Below are 23,999 nucleotides of genomic sequence, written 5' to 3'. Positions count from 1 at the left end.
TATAATATTCGTTGGTTATTGAATTAAATGAACTTCTTACCTAAGTTGGGTATAAGCGAATTAATAGCTCAACAACATGAATATTCTATAGTTAGTTGATTTAAAAATTAAGTTTCCATGTATACAATATAGAGCTCTACATTTTGTACCAGGAACACTTTTGGTAAATTGAGAATGGAAATGGGGAATTTGTCAAAGAGACAACAACCTGACCATAGAGTAGACAACAGCAGAAGGTCACCAATAGGTCTTCAATGCAGCGAGAAACTCCCGTACCAGGAGGCGTCCTTCAGTTGGCCCCTAAACAAATATCTATACTAGTACAGTGATAATGGACATCATACTAAACTCCAAATTATACACAAGAAACTAAAATTAAAAATCATACAAGACTAACAAAGGCCACTCAGGCTCCTGAGACTATATTGATATCATTATATGTTCCGAAGTCATAAATCATGAAATTTTTTATACAGATTTCTTTTCACCAAAGAATCCAATTCATTACATATACATTAAGTTAGAGATAAAACAAGAAAATCAATCAAGTTTTACCTTTTTTTTATTGGACAATCTGACCAGCTATCACAACAAACTTTTAGTCCATTTATTATTCTGACTTCGGAAACTTATTGAAATAGATTGGTGTATAAATATCTGTTATGGTTTTGTTCACGTCTCAAACTCTGTCAGGTTGATATCCCTTATCTGGAAAAAAGATTTTGAAATAGATTTGAGTATAAATATCTGTTATGGTTTTGTTCATGTCTCAAACTCTGTCAGGTTGATATCCCTTATCTGGAAAAAAGATTTATCTTTTTGCAAAGGAAGAATATTGTCCTATAGTAGATTAATTCTCCATATGGATCTGTTTGACATTAACAGACTCGATAAAATTAAGATTTTTTTTTACCACATTTTCCTATATATTGCATGCAGTGTTGAGAAGGTATTAAATGACCTTTAAGATGCAATATTCCATGTAGGCATCTTAGTGATAGTTAACCTCCAAAATCTATATTTTATGTAACTAATGTTACTAATAATACTACAGTTTGGCATGAGTTGGACAGACAGTATCCCTAAATCATAACAATTCTTTAGAGAGTTCTCAAAGTTAATTTCAGTCTGAAAGCATGCTTTTTTAGTGCTGTTGTCAGGGGGAGGAGGCATTTGAATTGAGGAATATGAACGTGAAAATATATATTCTTGGATTTTTGGTACAGAATTATTAGAGTTAGTTTAAAATTTTAGACACTGCTTTAATACAAGTTGGAGAAATGTTATGCAACTTGGTGAGTGTAAAAATTCTGAAAAAAAAAAGTTTATTTCAATTTTTTTTAAAATGGGAAGTGAATGATGATGATAACACAATTTGAAGTTGTCAAAAGAATTAAGAATTTTTTTTACCACATTTTCCTATATATTGCATGCAGTGTTGAGAAGGTAATGACATGTAAGATGCAATATTCTGTGTAGGAATCTTGGTGATAGTTTACCTTCAATATCCATATTTTATGTAACTAATGTTACTAATAATACTACAATTTGGCATAAGTAGGACAGACAGTATCCCTAAATCATTACAATTCTTTAGAGAGTTCTTAAAGTTGATTTCAGTCTGGAAGCATCATTCTTTCAGTGCTGTTGTCAGGGGGAGGAGGCAATATTTGAATTGATGAATATGAAAGTGAAAATATATATTCTTGGATTTTTGGTACAGAATTATAAGAGTTAGTTCAAAATTTTGGACACTGCTTTAATACAAGTTGGAGAAATGTTATGCAACTTGGTGAGTGTAAGAATTTTGAAAAAGGAAAAAATAATGTTGGTTTGAACATTTTGAAGTTTTACAAGAAATATTATTCATTGACAAAAGTTCCTTTAAGGATTTTTGCTCCTTAGATTTAAATTAAGAAACTTTTTGTAAAAGACGGGTATAAATTGATATATTAAAGACAAGGAAACTTAAAAGCAGAAAAAAAAATGAAAGGTCCTTATTCTTGTTTTTGAGATCTAATCAATTGAAAATTTGGCGGAAAATTATTCTCTAGACTTTTCATATATTTATAATCATATAAACTATAATTGTACAATTTTCATGTTATAAAATTATGGAAAAAAGAGTAGGGGTTAGTGGGTAAATGATTTAAATTACCACTGTACGTATGGATAAAACTAGAGGATTCCGAAAAATCAACCAAATTAATTCATAACAAGAGTATCGAAATCCTTCTATTAAGTTTAAATCATGATATATTGGGAATTAGTTGATTTTGAACTTGGCCTTTGAGAAAGCAATATTGCATTCTTATATGTCAAGATATGGCGATCACATTTGTCATATACGCTGTGTTATATACAGATATCTCAAAAATATTGTTATTTCAATTTCCACTCAGCGACATTCATATATATAGGATAACTTTAAGTCTGTTTCCCATGAGAAATTGGGATTGCCTATATATAAAGTCACCAAAAATAAAGTTTAAGGTTTATAGTACAATATGTCACAGTTTTCTAGAAATTATATCACAAATTAGAATTAAAACGTCTCGAACTTCTGACAATAGATCTATTCTGAAATGCCAATACTTTTCTTTAATTTATACTGTGCAATATCCTTGTAATGATTTTTTGACTGTGTCTATCTTTCTTAAAATTGGGTGAAAAATAAAATTGAGAAAGGAAATGGCGAATGTGTCAAAGCGACAACCACCCGACCATAAAGCAGACAACAGCCGAAGGCCACCAATGGGTCTTCAATGTAGCGAGAATTTCTGCACCCGTAGGTGTCCAAAAAGTTCACTTATAAAAAATTTTCTCAATTTTTACATGACCTTAGAAACTTTTTTTTTTAACCATTTTATTTTTTATCTTTTCAGGATTAAAAGAGAAGTAAAAATCATTACAACTTCACTATGAATATAGGGATTTAAAGTGTGTGAATTATTTTTGAAGATGTAAGAAAAATGGCGGAATGCGCTAGCATTCCTTCAGATTCTGACAATGAGGAAGACTTACTCGACAAGTTATCCAACTTCTCCATAAAAAAACAGACATCTTACAGGTAATTTTTAATATGCACCTTATATTGATGATGACAGAATGGTTGTGAGGAAGTGGTTAACTGCGACATCAGAATACTATAACAAAGGTTTCTGGTTTGATCCCCATTCTGAGGAGAAAATTTCAGAGACTGACACCATTTTGAGAGTATGGTCTTTAGAAATGATGATTCTCCTTTGGAAGGGTACGATAAAAGACTCAGCCTTTTAAAGAGAGAGCCACATCTCTTACAGACACCCTTATAGATTTTGAAAAAAAAGAGCAGGTTAATGCCGCTTCAAGGCAGCACTCGCAGCATTGCACCCGCAAAGTGGAAAGGGATTATTATAAGTTGCAATAACTTGTTTCACAATCGGCTATAAATAAATTTGTTTAAACTTAGGGTCTCCTTCAAACTCATTTCTCAGAAACAAATTGAAAAAAAGTAAAAAGAAAGAAACACATGAACTTTTAACATTTAGAATACGTCATAGAAAATTACAAAAAAAAAGTTCGCAGGAAAAATGTTTTGGTCAGAATATTTGTTTATCACAGCTGTTATATACTGAGTATTGATATTAAAAGAATAAGATGTTGTGACATCACTATTGAATTAAACAACTCGCACCCAGACTTTCCCAGAGACACGATGACGTAAAATTTAAACATATTTATTTATAATGGATTGGGAAACAAGTTTTGCAACTTATATTAATCCCTTTCCACTTTGCGGATGCCAGTGCTGCCTAATAGCGGCATTAGCCTGTTTTTTTTCTAAATCTAAAAGGGTTTCTTTTACATACAAGAGATATGGGTCAGCCATTTATTGTCCCTTTCCGACGGACTATTATTGTTTTCTGAAGACCATAATTGCAAATGGTGTCAAGGGAGAGCCAAAAATTTAGTCCCTGAAAATTGACACGAGGATGTAGAAGTGAACAACTATAGATCACTAAACAGCCATCAACAATGAGTAATATGGATACTGAATAATAAGTTAAGAAAGACCCTGAATTGACAAATGTACAATTATTCAAACGAGAAATCTAAATAGCCTGATTTAGGTACAAAACAATATATGTGTAACAGGAGGGTCGGGCTTAGATTCTTCCGTCCCCTCTAGTTAGTTGTTTATGTCGTGTTAATAACTGAGACATCTGACTCTATAAACCAAATATACTGATATCTATATAATGTGTTGACGATGGATGCCAAGTGAGATCATTAGACTATCTCAGTTCTTATAGTTCTTCTCAGGGAACTGAGCTATGGCAATAGGATAAAAAGATAATAAAGATGTTTATATTTGTATTAAATAAACATGAAGTAAATCAACAAAAACAGTATACAATATCAACAAATGTAAAATTGTCTAAAAGGTAAATTAAATTCAACAGTTTATAAGTTTAACAATAGTAAAATAATATTCTGAGTAGTATAACAATTACTTACATTTCAAGATAAATTTGAGTATTCGAGTGGACCTAAAGTTTTATAACCCGTATTTGTTTTGACCTCTTATTTATAGCTTTTGGTTTATATTAAGAACTGTATTAAATACTTTAATATATTTTAAATTTTAAAGACTGTAAAAGAACACGCTGTGGTAGTATTTAGGAAAGGACTTTCAAAATTATAGAAATAACTTTTCTACATCTTTGGTCTATTACCTAGACAAACCTAGTGTCAGTAAAAACTGAATACTATATTAATTGTGAGCCTTACATTAGCTACTGGTCTGAAGACAAACCATCATTTGAACTTAAATGATATGTATAAATTAATTATTTACGATACAAAGGTAACATATATTTTTCCTTCTTCAAAAAATTGTACATATGAAACACAACTTTGATATACAGAAACAAACAACAACCACTGAATTACAGCCTGGTTCCTGAATTCGTACAGACATGTACACATGTTATCATGCTTGCCGGGCAATGCTGGTGCCAAATCCTCTCCTAATCTAGAAGTATTTGTGTAACAGTACAATATAAACACACTATTAAAATCGTTTGAAAGGGCAAAACTGAAAGAGTGATACAAAGGTTATAACCACGCTAACAAAAACACAAAAGACACAAAATACAGACCTGAGAGAACTCCATTGGTGGATCCAGGGGGGTCCGAGGGTTGGACCCCCCTTTTTTTGCTGTTTAATGCATTTGAATGGGGACATATATTTGGAACCCCCTCTTTGTTCTGGGTTGGGAACCCCCCATTTTTAAAAAGGCTGGATCCGCCACTAAACTCTACAGTTACTGAAAGCTATAGTTAAAGGCCAATAACATCTAGTAAAAAATTTTGTTTTTTAAACTAGGTAAAATATCAATACTGACACATCAAACATCCAATGTATTTAGTGTAAAGACGTCATTAACAGATGCTTATTTTAGATTAAACTTTTAAAAGAACATATGTGCTGCTTCTTTAATGACAGACAGCAGGGGGTGATATTTTTTGCTTAGGTATGACATATGACCTATATATTGCCCAGAATACAGTGCTTTGATAATATTGGAAATTATAATTTTTTTCTGTAAAATCTGTTACACAACCATGTTATTTTAGTTGTTATAAAATGTCAGATATTTGTTGTTTATAAAACTGAATAATTAATGCTTTCATGACTCTTAAGTATCAATCCTATTTTTAACATTCTGAAAGTTCATATAAATATCACAAATAAAATAGCATGGAAAACCATTCAGTTATAATGTCAAGCTTGATGAAAAAAAAAGTATACTTATTTGCATGAGGGGATTGGAATCTTGACTTAATTGCAGGAGATCTAGATATTGAGTGGAAACATTAAAATAAAAATAGAACTTTCAGTTCCACTCAATAAAAAAAGGCTATTGTTCAATTCATTGTTAATAGGTTGGAATTTGATACTGTTGTTAGCATTCTTAAGCTACAAAGTCATTGAGTATATAAAAAATTTGAAGTAACATAAAATTACGGTTAGAAATTATCAGTGCACATCAAATCATGCATAAGGAAGTACATCTTAATCTTCAGTTTTAGTTAATCTTTTTAAAAGATATGTGTTTATGCGTAAAAAAACATGGAAGTGATATAAAGTTGAAGAAGTGCATTTAAAGGGACATAACCTACAATGAAGAGGAAAAATTCAAATTTGATTAGCGATATATTCTTTCAAACATTTTTAAAAGCATTTATTATAATTCTTCGCTAGACTGTTTACTCCTTAAAATTCAGTACAGAACATCTTTGATTGGCATCCTCATGGTTAAATATTAGAAGTCAGGTGAACCTTGCAACAGGATTCATTGATATTCTACCTTAAAATTGAATACTCTTTTCATTTTGTTTTTGGATAAGTCCCATATCCTTATGGTTTTAGATGACTTTTATAACATTATCGGAGAGTGTACATAAGCAATAAAATGAATTTTTATTTGCAAATTACAACTATAGATTGATTTGTGATATAGAAATTTGTTTTGGACATTCATTTGCCGGTGTGACTCTCTTATTACAAATCATGGCTTTGTGACCACAAACATACCTGACCTGGCCTCACGGTCATAAAACTTTTGAGTATGATTTTTGTACTCAGACTCTAGAATCAACCAATCATATTGCTGGATTTCATGTTTCAAGCATGATTTGTGTGCTCCGAGTACTGAGCAAAGTTTTATGCCTTCAAGGCCTTTATAACTTTAGACTCAGAATGATCATCAATGCCATAATGTTTGACATGACATTAATCAATGGTGACACAAGTTTGACCCAGAGTTAGCAAGTCCTCTCTAGATTTGCTGGTCAAACAAAGAAAAACTGTTGTTTCTATTGTAAAAACAACACTCTAATGCAACCTGATAAATCAATTACCAGATTTTCATCACATTAAATGATAAGGATTAAACCAGATAATCTATACTTATTAGGTCAAGTCATGATGGACATTTTGTTGAATGAAGGAGGTTTTTCCAACAATGTCTTTTTGCTAAATGTTTGATTTTTAGTGTTGAATTAAATTTAACATTTTGTAGCCCCGTTTGTTTAAACAATATCAGATCATTGGTAAAGTAAGAGGAGTTGAGCTTAAGGATGAGCCTAAAATAAGGGGGATAGGAACTTTATCTGGACTTCAGGATCAGGTGTTTTTAAGCTCGGGATTTTGGGATTGACCCAAAAGGATCTGCGGATACTTTTTTTTGAATTTCGGTATGTCGGGAAAAGGACCCCTTCTACTCCCCTCCCCTTCGAAAAGAATTTTCAAAACCTAATTTTAAATATCCTATTAAGATACAATTTTCATTCAATATATATAGTATTAAAGGAGAAAAAAATATGTGAGAAATAAGTGGTTTCCAATGCAGCAAAGTATAGTAGCCTAGAGGTCAATATACCAGGGAATAATATACCTAATATTACCTAATAAGTCACACTCCTGTTGAAGCAAAGTAGTCTAATTAGGTTAAATTGGTAATGTTGGATTTGAATTGAATCAAGCTTTCCTGGCTCCAAAAGGAAATTCCAATTAGGACAGAAATAATGTACAAGGATCTATATGGGATAGTGTGATATTACAGTTTAATGTAGGTATGGAGTGGTAATTAATGGAATCAATTTACAAATGTCCATGCTAATACATATCAACCAATACAAGTTGCTGTATCTGCTACTTTTAACGTGCAAGAGATCTAAATGCATCTGTCAATCTCTACAAACAGAGCTAATATAAGAATCATTGTGCAGATATCCATTATTTATTGCATTTAGGGAAAAATAACCTTGTGAATGAAAGTATGTGGTTTCAAAGCCACAAACATAGAAATACCAAAACAAAACAACAGCAGTGAAACAAAGAGAGCACACATACAAACACTCAGGAAGCAGTTGAACACAGACCACTTTGTCAAATGAATAATAAAAGATCCAGCAGCAGCTCAAAGGGCAGTTAATGATTGGAGCCTTCCTTTTCTGCTCAAACTAAAACTGAAACTGTATATTAACCCCTTAAATAGGATCATAAAGATTTGAAGTATGATAAACAATGCCAATTGAAATTTGGATTTGTGGTTTCGAGCACATTATTTTGTATTTGCAAGCTCTGAATAAAGTGGTTTCATGTGGTAATTGCATGAGGGTCATGCACAAAAGACAAGACAAATTAGTCCAATAGAAACTATTAGGTTATCCATGAAATTCTAGAAGAGTTAACGTAATGGAATATATTACTTAATATATTCGCCAATTGGAATGGCAAGTAATGGAATATATTACTTAATATTTTAATTTCCTGTTTTTCCTGTTTGATGGTAACACTAAACTTGCATTAAAACTTGTTTATTTCATTTTGCGTTTATCTGTATGACTTGAACAATAGCCCTGCGCTATCTGAGTCTGATTATCTCATCCAATTAATTTCCTGATAAAATAGAAGCTTCAATATGACAATACTTCCTCCACATGCTTAAGGATCTGTTGTTAGTATTCTTTTGTGGTAGCAATTGGTAGAATGTGTCATTGAAGTCACATTTCTATTTATGTTTATTTCAAAGATGAACGTTGGGATCTATAATTCTATAAATTTGTGAGTATAATTAGTTCTGTAAAATGGAAAGACATTTTCTTCATTTTAAATTGTTTTTTTTTAAAACTTGTATATATCATTGACACAGGAAGTTACATTTGTATTCGCCTTGAGTTTGGAACTTTTAGTCTCTTCTGAGCATCAAATGTCCATATGGGATCAAATTGTTTCATTTTTCAAGATATTATTCAGGGGCCCATCCAGCTATTTTATAAAAGGGTGTGTGTGTGTGTGTTCTCAACCCAAGAGAAAGGGGTGTTCAAAGTACCGGTATATGTCCCCATTCAAATGCATTGATTGTAAAAAAAAGGTGTTTCAACCACTGGAACCCTCCTCCTTGTTTTGCCACTGATATCTGACATAAAACAATAAAATTGAGAAAGGAAATGGGGAATGTGTCAAAGCGACAACAACCCAACCATAGAGAAGACAACAGCTGGAGGCCAACAATGAGTCTTCAATGTAGCAAGAAACTTCCGCACCCAGAGGCGTCCTTCAGCTGGCCAATATGTATACTAGTTCAGTGATAACAACAATAAGATAATCAATGAGATACTATCTAGTTTTGTTCAACACCTAACTATGCATTGTTGTCGGATCTACTAGGTTTTTTAAAAATCCCATTTCAGTACACTTTTGATGATAATAAGTGAACTAGTAGAAACAGTTACATAAAAGATCTTTCATTAGAAATCAGTACAGAAACAGCACTGAATTCTATAATAACTATCTCTAAGACCAGTACTGTTATACAAACTGAAAGATAGGCTAGCTAGTTTATCAGGTTTTTCCCACTAGTTTCGTCTGAAAATAACTGCATCAAGCTGAGGTATCGACAAGTCAAGATTATGAAATTTGTTTTTCAGTCATTCTTTTAGTAAATATAGTCATGATTTTTGTTTTTGTCAGGTTTTTAAACTTTTATAAATATCCCCCTTTTTGGAATTTCCTTGGATTACCTTAAAGTTCCTTATTTTGTTAATGCATTTATAGATAACAAAACCATGAGTTCAAACAATACAATAACAAGTAATACTTTATCAAAGACTTGCTGACAGCTTCTGATGGCCGCATGACCAGCAAGTATTTAACCAGTGAACCTTCTGATATAAAATCATGCAGTCCTACATGCTTTATATCATTCCCTGTACTTCAGATAAGGTTTCATACAACAATGTTATAAATAGTACAGGAAGCTAATGATCTTGTGCAAACCTGTACAGATTGTCAATGCATTGCAACAACAAAAGGAACTTGACCTGTGTTTATTTCCTAGTCATTGGCAATCCATTACTTATCAATATGACTATATTAAGCATAAAACAAACCCCAAGATTTAATCATTTTATGGGACTATTTTTTTCTGTCAACAGTCTAACCGGCAATTTTATTTTACAGATCGTTTAAAAAATTGGGCAAATTGTTCTGATACAATTATATTTTTTAAATATATTAGCACTCTCTAGAAAACTAGTGTGCCCAACAGCAGGGGTAATATTGTACAAAATATGATCAAGTCTATGAACACTTATATCTGAAATAGCTTCAAGAGGCAAACAAACTCAGAAAGCAACTAATAACAAAATTACTATGTTTAAATGCATGGCATTAAGATTATGTAATAAATCACAATCTAGACGTTTTTTGCATGCAATTAGTGAAAATTGACTTGCGTTTTCGATTTTTGACTGCAACATTTATTTTTAGCATTTGTGGGAGAATACCATGTGCTGATTAGATTAAGTGAAAAGAACATCATTGACAATATGTCAAATTAGACAATAACTCATTTTGAAAACATATACTGAGATGAAAGCTTTGCAATATGATGATTGAATAAAAATTTACAGCTCAGTTCCTAATGCTTGTAGAGTAAAACTTTGGTTGGCTTGCTTGCTTTGTATGTATAAATGTTTATTCAATCTTTTTGATTAGGATTGACATCTGGAAAAAATATATATACCTGTAGGCATAGTTAAACCTGTATATATTTATATTTAAATTCAATAGTATGTTATCCTAATATAATTATAAGTACAATATACAAACAAAGCAAGCAAGTTAACCAAAGTCTTGCTCTACATGCATTAGGAAATTAGCTGTAAAACCAATGGATTTCAATCTCGTTTTGAACAACAGGTATCTGTTGATTTTGACGAGTCACGTTATATGCAATCAAGGAAAGTGATCATTTCATTGCGTTTTAGTGTTGTAAAAAGTCTAGCACTAAAGATTTTCAAGTGAGCATCAGGAATTAAAATGATTCTCATTAGTGGATGATGCACAATGGGCATTAAAAGAAGTAACAGTTGTTATCTTTTAGTTGCTGTTGAATATATATATCATATTACCTTCAAACACTCACATCAGAAAATCAGAAAATGTAGTTGGTTGTCCAATTTCATAAGAAATAAAATCTTTCCAATGAATATCTTCAAAAGTCGTCAGTATTAACTCTGTTAAAGGGTATTATATTTCTAACAGATATTTTGAGTCTTTGATTTGTTTTTTAAAACCTCAAATTAGCCTAAAACCAATATTGTTTAGTAAGATGGTATGTTTGTGGTGCCTTGATCTTTGATTACATCTTTGGATATATTCTGGATTTTCTGATTTATAAGTACTGTAAATTAGAAATTATTGCGAGGTTTTTGTCATTGCGAAAAATGCAACAGAATTATAAACACAATAATTTAAACTCGCATTTTGAAATATTTTATTAGAATCAAACAGGGTTTTTCTTAAAATCGTAAAATTTAAAATCGCAAAATTTAAAATCGCATCTAAGTCTAAAATGACAAAATTGAAATAGTATTAAATGCAAGCAATAATTTTTGAATTTACAGTAATGCAGCTAGAGGATTTCAAAAGTGCCTCTGAAGTAGTCCTGTTCACTTCTCAGATTGGACCTACTAAGAACCACTAAAGTTACTAAGTACCATTAGACTTGATGATGATAGATAGTTGATACAATAATTACAGTAGTACATGTAAATTGAATGGATATTGCTTCAGGTGGTACCTAACACTACAGGGAGATAACTCTGTAAAGTTAGCCAAACGATTTATTTACGTTGTGTTGGAAAGGGAATATTCTTAAGGAACAAAATTGTTGCTTGTCAAACTCCTATATAAGCAGTGTATTTTTTCTGACAAAACGGTTGGTTCAAATTTTTTTATATTTTTATATTTTTGTTTAAGGGTCAAAGTAAATACTTTGTCAAAATTTTATTTAAATTTAACGAGCCAAATTAATTTTAGTGAAAGTGTTAGGTACGACCTTAAGTTAAAACACCCCTCCCTTTTAGCCATGTACATATGGCTAACCTTATTTAGTTGGATTATTTTATTTCATCATAAATTTTCCAGAAACCAAAATTATTCCAGATTCAAATAATTCCTTGTTTTTCTCTGAGTGCAGATGTGTCAATTGTTTCAGGACATGTAGGTACTTTTAAAAGGTCACTAATAAACCCTTCAAAATTGACACTGTCCAGATAAAAGGATTTAACATAGCAAATAACAGGAAACAGGTAAAAACAGGAAGACACTTTTCACAATTAACCTCAGATTCAGTCAGAATAAAAAAAAAGACAGACCAATTTGAGAATAATTATAAGATTTATAGAGCTTGAACACTCCGTAGACAGAAAGAAAGAGATCTACGAGATAATTTTACCCACCCACTGATATTGTACCGATATTCTACTGACAGTACCTTAGGGATATCTTGACCAGACTACTTATAGAAACTATTACTTCAAAATAATAAATGTATACAAAGGATTAAATCAGCAGTAATTGCTGAGTTTTGATATGATTTGCATGTTATTCATATCCATCTTTCATATAAGTACACCCACGACGACTAGAATATCATGAAATATTAAAGAGTCAAATTAAAGTCGGATAATAGTCAGATGATAGTGATGAATGGTATATGGCATCATGGGAATTATACGGTCATTCACAGGTTGCGACTTCCTTATTGAAAATAAACTGCGGAGTATTCAGATGAATTTGTATAGTATTGCAGAGTATATTTATTTACTATTTTTTGTGTTTAGTATTGGGAATTTTAAATCATTCTTATGAGTAAAAGGAGGGATGCATGGGGTGAATAACTGTAAAACATGTCAACGAAACAGCAGCTTAATTGAACAAAATACCTTAGGTTTTAGAGATATCTTAGGTTCAACATACAATCTTTTAAAGGGGGCTCATGGGTCTAAATCTTCTTTTTTTTTAAATGTAAGATTTCGCTATTTAGCTCACAATCTACCCTTGAAAGAAGCATGCATATTTTCAGTTGAACTAATATAGGAGAATAAAAAGTAATATCAAAATAAAAAAAGAACTAAATTACAGAAATTGCTTAGATTTTACAATAGTTTAGTTTATTAAGTACAGTTTACTTGAAAAAAATAATAAAAAGTATAGGTCACTGATGAGTTAAAAAAGTTATTTAATTTTTAATGCAAAATAAATGATTTTTTCACCAAAGGGAGATAATTTTGAGCTTTTTCAATGATATAAACATTTTAAAAGTCATCCGGGGCCAAAACGAAATGATTCTTTTGGTTGATTTTGTACCATATCATAAAGTAACAACTATTATAGTAGTTTAATAAATATAATTTGTAATGAAAACAAAAATGTTTCATTCTTTGCTGAATTTTTTGTATCCTCAAGCCTCCTTGATGACAAAAAGTGTCTTGTCTAAATTTCAAACCTTTGCACAGAGAACAAAATAATTTCAATAAGCTGTTCAAAGATCTACAATCCAATTTAACCCTAATGACAAAAATAATAGATTCTGATATGACTAAAAACCTTTAACCATTTACATTGTTCCTGATCAGTTATAACAGAAAGTACATATAAGATCAAACTAAAAATTTGTTCAAGATTTGATTGATTGTTGGTTGCTTTACGCCGCATTAGTACAAAAAGGCTATATCGCGGCGAGAAGTCCAAGAAGAATACTTCTTAACTCTTACCATTTAAAATTTGCAATGAATCGAAAACAATAGGAACATATCAGAACATCTACATTTAAATTCACTGATCATGTCTTTTGAAAAACTCATTTGATAATTATCAATCACTTATTTCACTTTATGAAAGTAAAATAAGTGATACCGTATAGCGGGTTATTTTTTGATGGGTGTAAATTTTCGCTTATTTTGCTGATAAAACAAAATTGCCAAAATAAATTCCATCAAATTAAAAGAGTTCGGTCATGCATCAAAGGTATTGATAAAATTTTTGGATTCAGCAAAATAATAACCTACAAAATATTTCGTATACCTTATTCAATGGAAATCGGGAAATTTTTTTGCCCGCGAAAATAACCCGCTTTACAATAGATATAATTATCCAAGTTTTTAAGTTGAGCCAAGTTTTTGTCCAATAATAAGGACGCTTCCTTATAATAAATCCAGCAGGAAGAAAATAACTATGACTTTCATTACGTACAACAGGAGACTATTCTTAATTAATGAAATTTCTTAAGTTAATGAAAAATTACAAGATATTGAATTCAATTTTATGCACCAGATACACAGTTTGTAGATTAATATCTTGTCTGTCGTCCTTGAAACCAAATATTAGAAATTCAAAAGAATGATGGTAAAGGTTAATAAGTCTATGGAGGATCCCCGGGAGTGTTCCGAGGTTGAAACACCTCCATTTTTACCAATCAATGCATTTGAATGGGGACACATGGTTGGAACCTCTCCTTTCAGAAATGGCTGAATCCACCCCTGTTTAATAAGTTCTCAATACCGAATTGCACATTTGCCAACTTAAAAAGAATGACAAACATAATACAAAAAGCAGATTTTGATTCTGATAGGTCAATTTTCTTTCTGAAAGTATAATGCCAAATATAGGAATGATGATAATAGCAGACTCAATTAATTGGAATATTTTTGTTGGTGGTAGAATGAATGTCTGCATGGTGTCCGATGCCTGATATGTCCCCATTCATTAAAGCCTATCGGTAAACTAAAGTATTTTCCTCATCACTAAATATACTAGCTTTTTTTTCGGTGTGAGCCAAGGCTCCGTGTTGAAGGCTGTACATTGACCTATAATGGTTTACTTTTATACTTTTATAAATTGTTATTTGGATGGAGAATTGTCTCATTGGCACTTACACGACATCTTCCTATATCTAGGTTATTGACCTGAAAAGGATAATCGTGATCAAAATTTTGGTAAGTTTATTTTGCAATTCCTCTTTGTTTTAATTCAGATAAGACAAACCAATTGCTGCAAGATCTACTACTGTGGATTCATTTATTTTTTGTGGATACCAATTTTCGTGGTTTGAGAAAAACTTGCATATTCGTGGATATTTAATTTTGTGGTTTTGGCAATTAAGTCTGCATACATACATTCCTTTAGAAAATTTGCAATTCCTTGAATATTTAAATTTGTGGTTTCCATGTACCAACGAATTCCACGAAAATTGGTACCCAACGAATATTAATGAATCCACAATATATACTTCTGATTTTCTTCTGGGAGTATAAAGAGGAGGGAGGTTGTAGTTGGAAATTGGGCAGTGGAAATCATTAGGGACCCCCTGTCCACCCTCTCAATGGGATTTTCATCATGAATTATACTCCCAACTAGAACAGTGATTTTAATGCAGAATAAGCTTAGGTACCACAACTTAAGTATGCATAAATCTGGTTGAATGATTTGTAAAACTCTGCTTTGAAATGACTTGACTGAAAACCTTTTTGAAGAAAGGGTAAAATATTCAGTTTGAGCAAAATTATTGTATTAGAAAACGATGTCCTATTCTACATGTAACTTAAAGGTCAACTCAGGTAAATGAACTAATTGATATTTGATTTTAATGCAAAAATGACTGAATTTCATTTCTAGCATTAACCAGTTATTGATTTGCTATTAGCAAACCCATTTATAGAATAATTATAAGATTGCTAAAGTATGTAATAAAAAGCCCGTTAGATTTAATTAGAATTTACAAAACAGATTTGAAATGAAGATCAAGTAAAATTAATATTTATTCTGTCGAAGGTTACAGGAATCATTGGAAACTGATGGCTTAATTGATACATTGTAATTCCATTTGGAATTCTGATTAATTGTGAACATCATTCTGGTGTTCCATGTAAATTGCTAAACAACTAGTGTATTTTAAAAAACTCCATTTTTTTGGGATGCAGACATTGAAATGTGAACAAATAATTCAACTTTAAGATAAAAACAACTGAATTCATGCATTCTTTGGCTTGAAATTAAATTCATATTGTCTAACTAGAATAAAAATATATGCCTAGTTTAACTTAGCCCTTAATTTTTGTTTGTCCCTATAACGTTGTGTTGCCTACAGTATTTCTGAAGACTTTTAAGGCTCCCCTCAAAAGAGTTAATTGTCGCTTGCTTAACTTTTAAGATGTCTTTTGGTTGTTTTTATTTGAGTTATTTGGTTTTTGTCCAAACTTGGAATATTACCCTTTATCACATATATTTGTTACGAATACGTTGGGTTTTGCATATGCAATAACCTCAAAATTGCACAGGGCATATTGATATTGTGCCCTGATTCTAAATGACATGACGTCATTGTGTCCTTAACAACACGTTTGTGATAAAAAGATTTTACCTTTTATCGTTCATTAAAATGTTGTAATTGACCTTTTTTCTATTTTCTGCAGAACTTAAATATGTGATAAAAAGATTATAACATGCCCTTTTCCACATTGGCCCTGGTATCATCCAGAAACTCCCATATCAGCCTAGAGGCTTTATGTTAAAAAACATAGGTTTGTGTTCCTTGAACTTAATAAATTTAATTACGGTAAATAATTAGTGTTTAACATTTTTTCGCCATCATTGAAGATATTTACTTGATATTTGTTATATAGTTTACACCAGGAATATTAGTTATAGATCAAGTTGGAATTTCTTTCCAAATTACAATGAATCTTTATCAGGTAGGGGACTATGCATTGCCATGCAATACTCACAGAATGCTCTAATGTGCATGTGAAATATTGGCTGAAATTCAGATGACAACGAATTGTTTATAGATAACTTTTTTAAATTATTTGGTTTGGTTGATAAGGTAAAAATAATACAGGTTGGGAATAACATATGACTGGAATATATATATAGATTTCATTTATCAGGGCTTAGTACTGCCAAGTTACCATATTTGATATAGGATTGAGTTTGAATCAATAAAGATATAAATCAAATCATTACTAATTGTTAAGTGAGAACCTCAAACATAGCATTTTCATGTGAGTGTTATAAAGATTCTGAATTCAAACTGTTCTGCTACTAGTAAGTTCTGGAGCAGATCCAGCCATTTTAAAAAGGGGGGCTCCCTAACCCATGACAAAGGGGGGGGGGGGGGGTTCCAACTGCATGTCCCCATTCAAATGCATTGATCGTCCATAAAAAAGGGGCGTTCTAACCCCGGAACCCCCCTCTGGATCCGCGCCGGAAGTTAGTCTAGCAGTGTGTAAACATTATGCAAATGCACCTAAAATATTTAAAATGCTTTTAAATTTGGATAAATTTTTTATTTAGTATAGTTCAGGGTAGTTAAAATCTTTTCACTGCCATGTTGATATGTGAATATTATATGTTGGAACCCAAGAAAAAAAGAAAAAAAAAAGTGATTCTGAGTTTGAGTTATCATGTCTTATTCAGGGCAGTAATTAATCACCTTACCTGATAATTCTGCTGTATATTTCAGTTAATGTCATGTAATTAAGTTATATGACAGCTTCAATATATATCTGAAAAGAGGAAAATGAAACAGAACTTTTAAAAGTATATTATGATGATGTTAACATGACGAACATTATTAATTCTCCTTATAAGTGAACTTAAGAACATTTTGTAAAATCAATTGTTTAGAAATGTTTTTTTTTTATGTTTTTTCCTGTGTTATACCCATTATTGTTTTGTATTGTTTGTATATATGTAGATATTGTATTCCTCTTGTTACACGTATCTATTGTGTCTGAGTGATCAAATAAAGTTGAAAGTTGAAAGTTCTAGTATATTTGGTACTTAAAAGTAAGATCTTTATGAGTAAATTACAATACCAAAAATTTGCTCACAGCCAGAATTTTTCTAAAGAAAGGTACGCTTTAGAACCTTGAAATTTTGCTTTGACCCGGAAAAATGTCCAGCAGAGATCTTTTTATATTTGTTGTATATGTTTTTTGCACAAAACTTTTGTTGAAGTAGTGTATAAGGGTACATAGTTCCAGGGGACAGAATATTTGATGGGTAAATCGGTATTTCTGAGTAAATGGGTATGAACTATGATTCATGATGGTCAAGTTGTTGTCTCTTTGACACATTCCCCATTTCCATTCTCAATTTTATGTCTCAATTCCATTAAAACTATTATGGCACCTCCTCATCATTGTCTTTTGACGTTGAAACCTTTTACTTTGTTTACAACTTATTTTTGTTGTTGAGGTTAGTTTTAAAAAGGGAACCCATTTATGATAGGTCAATGGTATTTGGTGTGCAGTTTTATTGGCATTGGCATTTTTCATTTCCATGGAGTACCAGGTTAATTGGCCCTGCAACTTTTTTCATGGTAAATATTGTCTTTGAAGACATTGTTATAGAATCAATATCGTTATTATTCTATTACTATTACAAAAGGCGAGACATATCTCTGTGTCAACAGTTTATTGAATAGTTAGGGATGTTGTGGTAAAGTGAATTTATGTGTACATCATTAAATGCATGTAGAGACGACATGACTCTAACACCCACGCATTCTGTTTTTATTAGTTATATTTTAGCTGCAGGTAAAAGGATCGAAAGTAATAGGAAATTCCAGACAGGGCTTCATGTTCAATTTCGATGTTAGATGAATTATTAAAACTGCTTCGGATATCATGTCATATTGGACAATAGATTCACATTATATATGACTTCAACAAAATAACATGCATCCAAATGTTCTTTGTTTTTGAACCATTCATTTTTTTTCTTGATTATAAAATAGAATTTGATTGTTTCTTCTCATATCATAAACATCAATAATAATCTGTTCATAGACGACCTTCACCCCTCCCCCCCCCCCCTATCCATTCTATGTGCAGCATTATGCTTAAATTTCATGCCAGTAACAGATCCAGGAGGGGGGTTCCCACTCGTTAGAAATCCCCCCCCCCTTTTTTTTTTACAATCAATACATTTGAATGGGGACATTATAATAATGGTTAGAACCCCCCTTTATAAAGGAATGGATCGACCACTATATGCTGTCAGTAATATTCCATTATTCAATAACATATTTGTGTGAATTTACCTCAGTTAAATAGTGTAACCCCATTCATAAACAGAAACTCAAAATATTGGTGTATATGACGTCATGCACTTTTTCGAATGCAGAATAAATTGCATTGGTTGATTTCTGAGTCTGAGCCTCACGGTCATAAATCTTTCGAGCATGATTTTTGTACTCAGACTTGAAAATCAACCAATCAAATTGCTAGATTTCATGTTTCCAGCATGATTTTTGTGCTCCGAGCAAAGTTTTATGCCTTCAAGGCCTGGTTTCACGGTCATAAAACTTTCGAGCATGATTTATGTACTCAGACTTGAAAATCAACCAATCGAATTGCCGGATTTCATGTTTCGAGCATGATTTTTGTGCTCCGAGCACTGAGCAAAGTTTTATGCGTTCAAGGCCAGATTTTGTTAGGATGCTGCTTTAAATATAATTCATCTGATTTATCCTAACTGTTATTAGAAAATTTCCCACATTCAATAAATAAACTCATCATAGATACCAGGACTAAATTTTGTATATACATCAGACGCCTGTTAATTTTGTCTACAAAAGACTCATCAGTGACGCCCAAATCCAAAAAAGTTAAAAAGGCCAAATAAAGTAAGAAGTTTAACCCAAAATCATTTTTTAATTCTATAGAACTTGTATAAAAGGAAGAACAAAACTTTTTTTCTGAATTAATTTTTTACCAACCTGAATATTAGTAAGAATAAAACTGTATTGATTTGGTTTCCATAGAAATTCACAAGAAATTATTTGATATTCCACTTTAGTTATTACTAAACATCATTTATCGCAGGAATATCACACTTCACCTGTATTTTCAATTCTATCAATTAATAATTTTTACACAAGCAAGTTTACTTATCTCTCACATGAAAATGTAATTAATAACATTTTTAACAAAAAGTCAGCTCTAAAGAAGAATTAAAATATACACAAGGGAAGTGGAAGGCATGTTTTTGTAACTATAATTACATTTTATTACATGCAAGTTATCAGCATTTTTATTTAGTTCTGGAAGTATGCAGTTGTTGGGATGGTTTATTCAGATGTGAGTACATGTTTTTGTTTGGTTTGAGTTCTACCGTTAAAAGTTAAAAGATATAAAATTCAAATGTAAATAAAAGTTTGAACTTTGGATAAACTCATTTTGGGGAAACTATAATAAGATGAATTTGAAAATAATTATATAAGATGTAAATAAACTAGCTGCTATAATGATGCGCACATTGAGTATGTTATTTTTTTATCATTAAAAATATGGTAGCAGAAGGGGCATTGAGTTTTATCTTTGTATGTTTGTACTGTGATGATCCCTCAATCAGGTCATCCGGCCATAATAAACGTACATAATCAGTAATGTCTGTATCTCCAAAAATTGGTTTCCTTTCTCCATCTAAATGTTGTAAAACTTATATGCAATGCTTATATATTACCATAAACATAGATCAAGTTTGAGTTTTGGTGGCATCAGTTTTACTGTTCTAGAGTTATGCGGGCTCATGCCTCTTTACAAATAGAAAATTTACCGATTTTTTTCATTTTTGTTCTCCAACTTTGCCTCAAGTAAATGTTATGAAACTTATATACACAATGCTTATTACTTACTAAGCACAGATTAAGTACAAATTCAGGTAGTGTCATTTTTACTGTTCTTAAGTTATGTCCCTTTATATTCTGATATGCAAGCGTGGGCATCATTCTTGTCCCATGGACACATTCCCCATTTATTTCATTAATGAATACTGTTTTAAGCTTACATATAATATTAATTTAGCAATATTATCATTAATCTTTCATATACTCTAAAATAAACTGCTAACAATAAAAAAAAATTTTTTTTTTGGTCAACAATCAGTATAGGGAAAGTTGCAACTCTAATGCCTCATTCACACGGACATTTAATTTGAATCGAATGCGAATCGAATTCACTGATCGCATTCACACACTCTTCTTTTTTAATTCAAATTGATTCGAAATTAACTAATTCAAACTGGTCAATTCGCATTAGAAATATGTTTTTGTTAATACGAATTAAAGGCTAATGTCGTTTGGACAGTTAAATGTTCCTTATGGGAATTAAACTAATTCGAATTAGTTAATGCAAATCAAATTTTAATTACTTGTGAACTCAGCATTAGAAAAAAAGGAATCTCTCACACGAAAACTCAGAAAAGTCCATATGGCTGTAATCCTGGTAGTAGATTGAATATCATATTTCATCAAACTGTCATAATTTCTCAAGTCTAAGATCTTATTAAACTTCATTTCCTAAAGGCCATATTCATCTATCATTTTGATATAGGATAGAGATATAATTAAATATTGGAATAAGGTGATCTTCCATGAAGGAGAAAGTAAGATAGCTAATTAGTACTTTGTAACGAACATACCTCAAATCAATAACTTCTCCTAATTAACAATCAGGTCTGGTACTATATATATATGGATATATTATTGGTGGGAAGCTATCAGCTTTTATTATTGCCATTGACCAAAAACAACAGCTGAAATTTCAAAACAATCATTTATGAGGCCAGGGCCTGGTCAACTGGTTGACCTGAGTTAGTAGGGTCATAAGGTGTGGAAATTTGAATAGTCTTGGACTATATTTTAAGGTGATGGGCTGTGGTGGATCCAAAAGGGGGGGTGTTCCAGGGGTTGGAACCTCCCTTTTTTTTTTAACGATCAATGCATTTGAATGGGGACATGTAGTTGGATCACCCCACCTCCTTTTTTAGTCCTGGGTTAGGAACCCCCCTTTTTTTAAATGGCTGGATCTAACCCTGTTGGGGTAATTAAAATCATGAGGTTGAATGTACAAAGACATGCATATTTTACACTGATTTTTTTATGAGCCAAATTAAAGAAAAAACATTGAAAGTAAGGAAAACATTGATCAGTTTAAACACTAAAATCTAAAGGTAGTGTAACCACCCATGTGGACTGGTAGTCAATAATTATTGCTTTGATTGCATTTGTGGTGACTCCATTGAGTCAGGACTAATGTCAAATCACAGATTTGATAATTTGTTGCTTTTATTTCTGCAAATATTTAGGATTTACACTGATTGGGTCAGAGTCTGAATTGTTTGTGATGTGTGATGGTTTGTCTGGTTGGTCAACAATTACAATGTGTTCTTAAGCACTATAAAGTTAAGCTAGAACATTGAAAATCAAACTCTGTACCATTGGCAGATTCAGAGGGGGGGGGGTGTTACGGGAGTTGGATCCCTCCTTTTTTTTTTGACGATCAATGCATTTGAATGGGAGCATATATAGTTGGAACCCTCCCTTTACTCTGGGTTGGGAATCCCCTTTTTAAAATGGCTGGATCCACCCCTGGGTACTTTGGTCTTATTCAAAGCAGGGTACATGTATCTTCACATTTTAACATGATATCATCATGAATGTGCATGAAATATCTGATAACAGGCTTTTAGCAGCCCACAAATTAACCAATCCAAGATGAATGATTCAGGGTTTGATCCTTGTCAGGCTTTAGGCCAAGACTTTTTTCACAAGCATCTGGCATTTAGTATTAATAGAAAAGATAAAAAATAAAATTGCCAAATAAAAAAGTATGCATAGTTCCAGTTACATCTATAAAATATTAGGGTAGGTAGATTCTGTAGGGATTTTTTGTTATTTTATGTTTATTTTTTACATTGAGTCTATGGGAGCAATATTCTATCTCTAACAGTGCTTAATGAAAAATGACAAAAAAATCTTTAAGGTAGGCTTATATGGAGACTGAAAAGTAGGGTAGGTAGGGTAACTGGAACCACACATGTATTATTATTTGGCCTGACTAAAGAGTCAGTGTGTCTGGGTTGACTGGCATGTCTTTTGAAACCTGTAACCTTGTACTTATAGCAATCACATAGAAAATTAAGCTCAGTTTGTCAGCTTTGTACAAAGTATGATTAATGATCTAATATCTTGTAAAACATGTTCCTGTCCTGAATATGATTGAAAAGATTTCTGCTAGATGTTATTCATTCATAAAATCCATCTGTCAGAAATTAATCATTATAATAGAAAATAAATATCAATTGTTCTAACAATCTTACAGATTTATCTATATCTGACCAAGCTTGGATCAGCATGTAGAATATTCTATGAATAATTCTGCAAAAACACAATTTCAGTACAAAATTTAAATTGATCATATACATATAGCTTGTCAAAATGCATTTTAAAATGAGTGTTAAATTTTCTATATCTAACCTAGCTTGGATCAGCATGTAGATTATTCTATAAATAGTTCTACACTATTTGAGAACAAAATTAAAATCGATTTAAAAACATTTCATGTAGCTCATCATCATTGCATTTAGGTATTTTCTGAGTGTTGAAAAATCATGTTGGTAATATTCGTGGTCATTTTGATTTGAGAATTTATCTTTGTAATTCTGTGAAATATAGTTGTATTATTTATAAATCAACACCGGTCCATTATGAATATCTGGTCAATATACACCTTATTGCTAATCCCGGCTGACCCGGCCGCTTGAACTTTTGACTCATACATTACAACAATCTCTTTTCCATTGTGGCGTCAGATATTTTGTTTTATGACGTCAAATTTTACGGGAGACTTTGTGATATCCAGTAATGGCGGACAAATAGCGATAAGGTGAATTGGTGAGGGTATCACACAGACACCCTTAGTAAGATTGTAAAGAACTGGAACACCCCTGCCCTCAAATTCAGTTTCTGAGTTCATTTATTATACAAGGACTACTGTGGGTATCAATTTTCGTGGATTGGTGAAAACCTGCATTTTCGTGGATATTTTATTTCGTGGTTTTGCCAATCTCTGTATACAAAGCTATTGAATATATGTTATGCGTTGAACATTTGAATCCGTGGTTCACCTTTACCCACGAAATGGTATCATACGAATAATAATGAATCCACAGTAATAATTAGAATATGTTTTATATAAGCTGTAAAGATATATAATGACAGTGATGCAATTGCAATTATATGAAAACTTGCAATGTGCGGTTATGTATGCAAAGGGAGATAACTCTAACTTACTTGAAGATGATTCTCAAA

The 23,999-nt window shown here is 31.7% G+C and overlaps 2 protein-coding genes across 12 annotated transcripts in view; one reads left to right on the top strand and one right to left on the bottom strand.

The window, feature by feature from the left end:
• LOC134687180 (glutamate [NMDA] receptor subunit 1-like) overlaps positions 1 to 17,406 on the bottom strand; it is a 103,815-nt gene extending 86,409 nt beyond the window's left edge. For 2 of the 3 annotated variants that reach the window (XM_063547261.1, XM_063547265.1), the window contains exon 1: positions 17,339 to 17,406. The gene's annotated coding sequence lies outside the window, so the exon portion shown is untranslated. The remainder of the gene's footprint in view (positions 1 to 17,338) is intronic. The other variant, XM_063547264.1, reaches the window with a different exon arrangement.
• The window catches only part of LOC134687179 (diacylglycerol kinase zeta-like), a 208,664-nt gene that overhangs the window by 39,630 nt on the left and 145,035 nt on the right, over positions 1 to 23,999 (top strand). For all 9 annotated transcript variants that reach the window (XM_063547253.1, XM_063547248.1, XM_063547250.1 and 6 more), the window contains one exon: positions 2,886 to 3,070. In XM_063547253.1, the coding sequence (XP_063403323.1) occupies positions 2,973 to 3,070 (98 nt within the window). In that variant the 5' untranslated portion in view covers positions 2,886 to 2,972. The remainder of the gene's footprint in view (positions 1 to 2,885; positions 3,071 to 23,999) is intronic.

This window comes from Mytilus trossulus, chromosome 10 (genome assembly GCF_036588685.1).
Source record: "Mytilus trossulus isolate FHL-02 chromosome 10, PNRI_Mtr1.1.1.hap1, whole genome shotgun sequence".
Lineage (NCBI taxonomy): Eukaryota > Metazoa > Mollusca > Bivalvia > Mytilida > Mytilidae > Mytilus > Mytilus trossulus.
This window is presented reverse-complemented; position numbering and strand designations above follow the sequence as displayed.